The sequence below is a fragment of the Belonocnema kinseyi genome, chromosome 2, assembly GCF_010883055.1.
Source record: "Belonocnema kinseyi isolate 2016_QV_RU_SX_M_011 chromosome 2, B_treatae_v1, whole genome shotgun sequence".
Classification (NCBI taxonomy): Eukaryota; Metazoa; Arthropoda; class Insecta; order Hymenoptera; family Cynipidae; genus Belonocnema; species Belonocnema kinseyi.
The window spans coordinates 85,464,716-85,473,533 of NC_046658.1; the positions used below are offsets into that span (position 1 = coordinate 85,464,716).

The following is an 8,818-nucleotide window of genomic DNA, read 5'->3' on the forward strand; positions in this document are numbered from 1 at the left end:
ATTTGCTGTCTACGAAAATTTAATCTTTTATATATAGTCCTGGCGATGACTGTGATTTCGTTTAAAATAAGATGTCCCCTATAAAAACAGTCTTATTCTATAGATTTCGACGTGCTGATTCCGAAAACGATATTGATTTTTCCTCAAAAAATTGGATTTTGTTTTAAGCCATTTTTTATAAACAATTGCTTTAAATAAATAAATACCAATTAAATATTTTTTCTGAACAATGCAACAAAATAAAATAAGAAAAAGTATCGCGCTATTTTTACAACGAACAATGGTTTCTGAGTTACGAATTTAAAAGAAAAATCTCGATAATTTCAAAAGTGCGAAAACGATTTAGTTACGAAAGTACAGCTCGTACGAATAATCACTATCATACATTTTTATCCACTAACGTATGGTTTACACTAATTCGTACTAAGAACATTAAATTGATTGTTGATAACCATTTTTACAACAACAAAATGACGAAAATTACTTTTTATACAGGGTTTTTATTTTATAGCGACATTGAACTTGACTTTTTGTCGTCAAAATTTTCTAAATTAAGATCAATAATTTATGACAAAATAAAACCTCTTTTTTGCAAAAACATGATCTAATATCAAAAGTAGCGTCAAGAACAAGAAATATTATTCTGGTCTTATTAACTGCAGATATAAGAAACTTATTAATTGCATAATTAGGATAATTTTCTATAATAATACAAAATTTAATAATGTAATGTGGAAAAATTAATTTTTGTCATTCAGTTATTGAAAAAATTTTATTAAAAAACAATAAAATTTTTTTAGTACGAATTCCTGTAACCCATACGTTGACAGATAAAAAATGTGCGATGTTGATTATCCGTACGAATTATACTTTCGGAGCTAGAACGTTTTCGAACTTTTAGAATTTTCTGGATTTTACGATCTTTCCAAAAATTCATGACTCTAAAATTATTGTTAGAGGTAAAAAATGGCACAATACCTTTTTTATGCGATTTCACTTAATTTTCCTGAAAAGAATATAAAAATTTGTTTTTATGTATTTAAAGCAATTTCTTATTTTAAAAAATGGTTTATAACAAAATTGAAGCTTTTTCGGAAAAATCAATGTTGGTTTCGAAATTAACACGTCGAAATCTATAGGATACGACTGCTTCTTTAGGGGACCTCTGATTTCAAACCAAATCATAGCCTGGGCCAGGATTAATAGGTATAGAACTATTTTATTTTCTAATAGTTTTTTAAAATAATTCTTTTGTGTGGGAAAATAAGGATAATCACAAAAGTATCATGCAGTTAATATTAAATTAATATTAATCCGTGGCTATGCCTGCCAAAATGTCGGTACGTATAGTCACTTTTTTATATTAACTGAAGAAAGGTATCTGATTTTCAAAGAAATTATTATTTTATTAACTTAAAATAAAATACATTCTTTACTTTATAATATCAGTAGAAACTGCACTAATGTAGCAGAAATTTTAATCGAATTTCGAAATTGCAATTTGAAATGTAAACAAATTTCTCCAAAATTTATGCATAGAAATAATGTGGCCAACCTTTAAACATATGGCATACAGTGGAAACGTATAAAAACTATTATTGATACTTTACTAATGTACGATACTTGCAGAACCAACAAAAATAAAAATTTATGCCGTATACGTATATTACAATTGGGTAACCAAAAATTTAATAGTGTTACTGATTTCACAATGCTATATGGCATTGATCAGTCAGCATTGATAGAGAGTAAATTTACTATTTCGGAACCTTCAAAAAGTAAAATTGAGGATTATGCAGTGATTCTTATCAAATTCATTTTAATAAACATACACGCATTTAATATGAGGAAATAAGGTACTTTTTGATTCACTACTGAATTACTTTAAATGGCATGAAGTAATGTGTCTTGACAAGCTACTTTTCATACTCGTTTTGTAGCCGCAATAGTCGCAAATAAATTGAGGCTTGACTGCTCCATGCTCTAAACGTTTATGCCGATTCAAAGCACTTGACCAAGTGTAACTTCGCAAACATTTGTCGCAATTATACCTTTGTGTTGATGTCTGTAAGTGGCGAGAAGTAATATGGTCTGCTAAGTTACATTTCCTATTCGCTTTATGTCCGCAAAAATCACACATAAATTCTGGTTTGACGGCTGCATTTGCTAAACGCATATGTACAGAATTCATATGGCGGGTAACATTACATTTTCGTGTAAACCTTTTGCCGCATAATTTACATGCGAATTGTGGCATGACGCCACAGTCGAATTTTGTATGAAGAACCAAATATCTCTTTGTCTTATAGTTTCGACCACACTTTTGGCACCTGTGCATCTTTTCATGTTTTGACTCCACAATTTTCTGCTTCAGGTTGGGTTGCAGTTCGTTCATATCTAAAATAACAGATTCCCTTAAATTTACGGTGTATAATTTTGAATCGTATTTTTCTTTTTGTTGTTGGCCTGTATACTCTGGATCTAAAAATATAATGAAATGTAATTTACCATATTTTATTTCATAATTTCATTGGAGATATTTTAATTTCAATATTCATACCTTGCATGAATTCTTCGCTGATTTCCAAACTGTCATCAATTTCGTATTTAATTAAAGTATTGGTATTGGCAAAAAAAATATCATGATTTTGAGAACAATATGGCCCATCATCAGGTCTTCCTGTTGATTCCTTCGACTCACTCTTGATCTGCAGGTCTATCAAAATTATAGGGCGATAGTTACAATTAGTAATCTTCGAATACTTCAATTCTTATCATGCAACAAAAATAGGTTTAGTTAATGAACAAAATACAATTACATTACACTACCCAATGACGCTGAAGAAATAGTTTGTTAATTTGAATCATTTGTGTTCTATTTCTGAAGGAGATTCCGATTTTTTCAAAAACATACATAGGACGAACCAAAGGTCATGCAGTAAATGAACTGACTCAGTTGACGATAATAAAATGTATTTTTAAGGTCATTGAATTTGAGTATGGGTCAGTTTGACTCCATCAGGTCATGATAAAGGTCAAGGGAAATTCAAAATGAAGAAAAACATTGGATCGGAGAAAACCTCTATTCAAAAGTTTTTGGGGTCGCTGAAACCGAACCTGGGATCAGATTGACCTCATCAGCTCAGGGACAAGGAGAAGTGAACGTTAAAATTAGAAAAATAGTCTAATCGGCGTGAGCCACTACTTTGAGACGTTTTTGGGGTCGCTAAATCCGAATCCGGGGTAATTTTTATCCCATCAGGTCAGAATGAAGGTAAACCTAAAGGTCAAAATTGTGGAAAATATGGAATTGCAGAAGAATTTTACAATTCAACATGTTTGGGGCCGATAAATCTGAATCTGAGGTTAGTTTGACACCATAAGCTCGATTCCATCATTTTCTCAATGTTGACTTTGGAATTACCTTCATTCCGATGTGATGAGGTAAAAAAAGACCCCGTATTATGATTTACTGAGCCCAAAAACGTTTTTAAGTAGTAGTTAACGCAGGTCCAATGATTTTCTTCATATTGACCATTATTTCACCTTGATCCTGACCTGATGGGCTCAAAGTGACCCCAGATTCGGATTCAGCGACTACAAAAACGTATCGGTATGGTGGTTTAGCTCGGGTTTCAGATAATGCTTTTTTGCGGGCTGTGTAATATATAACATGTTAATCTAGAAAATAGTAAGCTATAAGTTTTATAAAGTAATTTTTGAAGATTTTAATCCTTAGCTTATTTTTCAATAATAACCCATAGTTGACTTTCATAAATCAGGACGGAATTTTCCTCGTGAAAGAATGAAGTATTCAGATGAAATATCATGATAAATATATTTTCATTTCATAGCTGCTATCAGCCATAATTTACCCTTTTATATATAGAAACCTCTAGTATTTTCAATTTTGTAAAAGAATTTTCGTTATCTGGAAAAAAATGTATAATTGGCGACTTGCAGTTTTATATTATTTAAATATTTCATGAGTTTAAATTTCAGGAATTGTATTTATGGATGTACTGCGACGTTCACATTATTGTAAATACGAAAAACCACAAAATCAGCATACAGTAAATATTAAATTAATATTGAGCTATGTCTATGCCTGCCGAAATTTCGGTGCGAATAACCGGATCTTTTTGGTACAAATAAACAAATTTTTTCGTTGCGCGTCATCATTTTATTATATTAAATAAGAAGAAAGTATCTAAATCTCAGAGAAACGATTATTTTATTAACTGAAATCAGAATACATGTGTTGCTTTATAATATTAGTAGAGACTGCATTGACCTAGGTGAAATTTAAATCGACTTTTGAAATTGAGAATTGACTATAGACAAGTAAGGGCAATAAGATTGTGTGCCTTATATATATTATTGTTATACAAATAAAAATTGCAAAGGAGTAACTAATGTGGCACTGGTACATAGAAAATAGCTGTACGTGTTACGCAAATACTTAATTGTCTAAAAAATTTAATTTACGTTATTTACGTCGGTATCAATCTAAATTATATTTACTCTTTCCGAACCTTTAAATATTAAAATTAAAGATTATGTAGTGACTTTCGTCAAAAGTAATTTAAAGGATGCACTCGCATTTAATATAAAGCAATAAAGTAGTTATTTAGATTACTGAAGTACTTGTGATGGCGTCCAGTAATATGTGTTGACAAGGTACTTTTCTGATTCGTTTTGAATCCACAGTAGTCACAAATAAAATGCGGTATAACTGCTGCGTGAGTTAAACGTTTATGTCGACATAAATCTCTTAACCAAGTGTAACTTCGCGAACATTTATCGCAATTAAACCTTTTTGTCGATGTCTGTAAATGGCAAGAGTTAATATGGTGTTGCAAGTTACCTTTCCTATTCATTGCATATCCGCAAAAATCACAAATAAATTGTGGTTTGATTGTTGCATTTTCTAAATGCATATGTACAGAATTCATATGGATTGTCATATTAGATTTTCGCTTGAACCGTTTACCGCAGAATTTACATTGGAATTGTGGCATGACTCCACAGTCGAACTTTTGATGAGAAGCTAATGAGCGTTTTTGCTTATAGGTTCGAGCACACCTATTACATTTGTGCATAATTTCCTGTTTTGATTTCTCAATTTTCTCATTCAATTTGGTCCGCACTTTTTTCTTACCCAAAATGGTATCTTCTCTTATATCCACGTTGCATACTTTTAAATCGTATCTTTCTTTCCGTTTTTGGCCTGTCGTCTCTGGATCTGAAAATGTAACGAAACATAATTTGCAATGTTTTATTTCATAATTTTATTAAATTATAGACATTTTGATTGCAATAGTCATACCTTGGATGATCTCTTCTTTGATTTCCAAAGTTTCATCAATTTCGTATTTAATTAAAGTGTTGGTATCGGCAAAAAAAATAGCTGGAGGTCTATAAGAATATTGCCGACCATCTAGTTTTCCTGTTGATTCCTTCGACTCACTCTTGATATGCTGGTCTATAAAAATAATAAGATAATAGTTACAATTGGCACTTTTCGATTACTTTAATTATTTTCATGTAGGAAAAATAGGGGCAGTTAATAAACCTTGCCTAATCACATTACACTACCCACTGGCGTTAAGTAAATAGTTTACAATTGTTAATCTTTTATTTTCTACTTCTAAAGGAGATTTTGATTTTCCGAGAAACACAGACAGGATAAACAACAAAATCATGCAGCAAATAAATTGACTCTGTTGACAATAACCTATAACCTGTTGATCTAGGAAACAGTACGGTGAAAATTAAAATTTGTAATTATAAAGGATTTTAATCCTTAGCTTGCATTAAATCTTGACTCAGTTATCAATAATAACCCATAGTTGACTATCATTAATCAGGACGGAATTTTCCTCATAAAAGACTGAAGTATTCAGATAAAATATTCTTATAAATATATTTGCATTTTGCATGTAGTTTCTGACTGTCATAATTCACCATTTTAAATATAGAAACCTCTCGTTTTCTCATAGTTTTTAAAAGAAATTTCTTTAGCTAAAAAGGAAAATTTTATAATTAGAATGTTGCAGCCTTATATTATTGAAATATTTCATAATCTTACATTTCAGTCATTTTATTTCTAGATAACCGCGCCGTTTACATGGTTATAAATACGAAAAATCACAAAAGCATCATGCGGTAAATATTAAATTAATATTAAGCCATGGCTATGCCTGTCGAAATTTCGGAATGAATAGCCGGTTCTTTGTGGTTCAAATAAACTAATTTTTTCGGTAAGTGCAGTCATTTTATTATATTAACTTAAAATATAGTATTCACATCTCAAAGAAATGATTATTTTATTAACCTAAATTTGAATATATACGATACTTTATAATATCAGTAGAAACTGCTTTTATGTAGATGAAATTCGAAATGTAAACAACTGTCTTCAATCTTTATTCATAGCAATAATACGGAAAACCTTTAAATATAGTGGCAAACAGTCCAGTCGTAAAATTCATTATTTTGAATATTTTAATATTTAATATTTAATTTATTGGAATAACCAAAAATATTATCTCTACCAAATTTCAACGAAACCGGGTAATATGAACATGTGGACCAAATCACTAACAGTTTCCCATGTAATTAACATGGGGAAAAGTACCGTAAATTTTCAAATGCTGTTAATTTTCTTTACGTTTCATCGGAATCTTTGGGCTCTATATAATTATGATTTTTTGCAATGTTGAAAAAAGATATCCACATGAAAATTTTTTTATTCAAAATTTACAAAATTGCGGACCCGTAAATTTAAACCTAAATTATAATTTGCACAATTAATAACAAAATCTCGTCAAATTCTTACAAAAGGCAGATTTATTCATTCGAAAGCACGTGATGTCAATTAAATGTGAATATTTCGGACAAATTAAAGATGCCTGCCCACAATTTTCTTTTAAACTCATGATTTCTTTGTTTCTTGATGACAAATTTTCAGGGGACTCCTAAAAGACTACATTATTGTAAAGAAAAATATTTCGTAACATATGAAAGTAAACATTTTGAAAAATTCAAAATGACGCCTTATAAAATACTAAACAACTCGTATTTTCCATGATTTTCGTCAAAAGACCTTCAAATTGGGAAGAAAAATTAATTTTTTTGTTTACACAACGTGCGGTTGGATGTAGATCTCGAAATTGTCGCTAAAATAAAAATGGAGCCTCATAACTAATTTCAAAAAATTACATAATTTTTACAAATTTAAACAAAATATTGAATCAATTCTTAGAAAGGATTTAGTGATTTAGAAATAATCGATTTAAATCATTGTTAATGTGAAGAACTTTTTTCATATTACAAAATACAATAATATCAGCTTGGAAAGTTTTTTCTTTTCTAAGAATTTTCAGTTTTGAAAATCACTAAATATTCTGCGAGTAAGTATTTTAAATTTTGTTTAAATTTGTAAAAATTATATAACTTTTTTAAAATAGTAAAGAGGCTCCAATTTTACTTTAGTGAAAATTTCGATATCTAATTCCAACCATTCGCTTTGTAACAACACAATTCATTTTTCTTCGAAATTTGAAGATCTTTGGACGAAAAGCATTACGAAATATGTTCATTTACAATAATGTAGCCTTTTCATTAACACCTGAAAAGTTGTCATCAAGAAATAATAAGTTTAAACAAAATTGGGCAGCCATATTGAATTTTTTTTAAATTTTTACTTTTAACTGTCATCACGTACTACCTAATAAACAAATATGCCTCTTGTAAGAATTTCACGAGATTTCGTTATTAATTGTACAAATTGTAATTTTGTTTCAAATTTAGAGGTCCGCCATTTTTGAAATTTTGTATAAAAAGTTTTCGATTTGATACATTTTTTTAAATAGTGTAAAGATCCTAATTGTACAGAGCCAAAGGATTTTTATAAAATATATACAAATTAACTGCATCTGAAATTTTACGGTACTTTTTCCCATTTTGATTTCATAAGAAACTTTTAATACTTTTTTTGGTCATTCCAACTGAAAAAGGGGGTGAGACCCAGAAAAATCCCAAATTAAAAATAAGGACCAGCCTACAGAAATGGTTATTAGTTCCTAATTTAGATCAAATTAGGGAAACAATTACATTTTATTCTCATCAGCTGCTCTTTAACTGACATAAATCGAAAATGAATTTTTTAATGATCTCCCACCTCTTATAACTATATGCTTTTTCCAAATAAATAAAGCGTATATTAACAAATTCTACATTTTAGAAAAGTAATTTATATCGGTATTGACAAAGAGTATATTGACTCTTTTGGACATTTGAAAAAGTAAAATTGGGGATTATGTACATTGAATAGAAGGCAACACAGCAATTTTTTTATATTAATGAATTCATTATGATGGCGTTTAGTAATATGTGTTGCCAAGCGACTTTTCATATTCTTTCAATTATACCTTCTTGTCGATTTCCGTGAGTGGCGAGATGTAATGTGGTGTTCCAAGGTATATTTCCTATTCACTGTATATCCGCAAAACATGCAAATAAATTTTGGTTTTACTGGTGCATATTTTAAAGGTATATGTAAAGTATTCATATGGACGTTCATATTAAATTTCCGTTTGAACTGTTTACCACAGAATTTACAAGAGAATTGTGGCATTACTCCGCAGTCGAATATTTGATGCTGAGTCAAATGCCGTTTTTGTTTGTAGGTTCAAGCACACCTATTGCATTTTAGTCCGGGGGCTGGGTATGATCCCGTATGCACTAAGACCGCCAAAGCTGAAAATCCTCTATTCTTATGTATTTTGAGCCCCTGAATCCGAATCCACAACTT

General features: G+C 30.0%; 2 protein-coding genes across 2 annotated transcripts in view; both read right to left on the reverse strand.

Annotated features, from left to right (window-relative positions):
- The window catches only part of LOC117182815 (zinc finger protein 160-like), a 1,645-nt gene extending 1,258 nt beyond the window's left edge, over positions 1-387 (reverse strand). Inside the window, exon 1 of the mRNA XM_033375923.1 lies at positions 351-387. Coding sequence (XP_033231814.1) covers positions 351-387 — 37 coding nt within the window. The remainder of the gene's footprint in view (positions 1-350) is intronic.
- A 1,120-nt stretch (positions 388-1,507) lies between these two features.
- Positions 1,508-8,818, reverse strand: part of LOC117182816 (zinc finger protein 681-like) — a 12,242-nt gene continuing 4,931 nt past the window's right edge. The window contains exons 3-6 of the mRNA XM_033375924.1: positions 5,330-5,485; positions 5,162-5,245; positions 2,561-2,716; positions 1,508-2,481 (exon numbers count right to left, since the gene is read on the reverse strand). Coding sequence (XP_033231815.1) covers positions 1,880-2,481; positions 2,561-2,716; positions 5,162-5,245; positions 5,330-5,485 — 998 coding nt within the window. The 3' untranslated portion in view covers positions 1,508-1,879. The remainder of the gene's footprint in view (positions 2,482-2,560; positions 2,717-5,161; positions 5,246-5,329; positions 5,486-8,818) is intronic.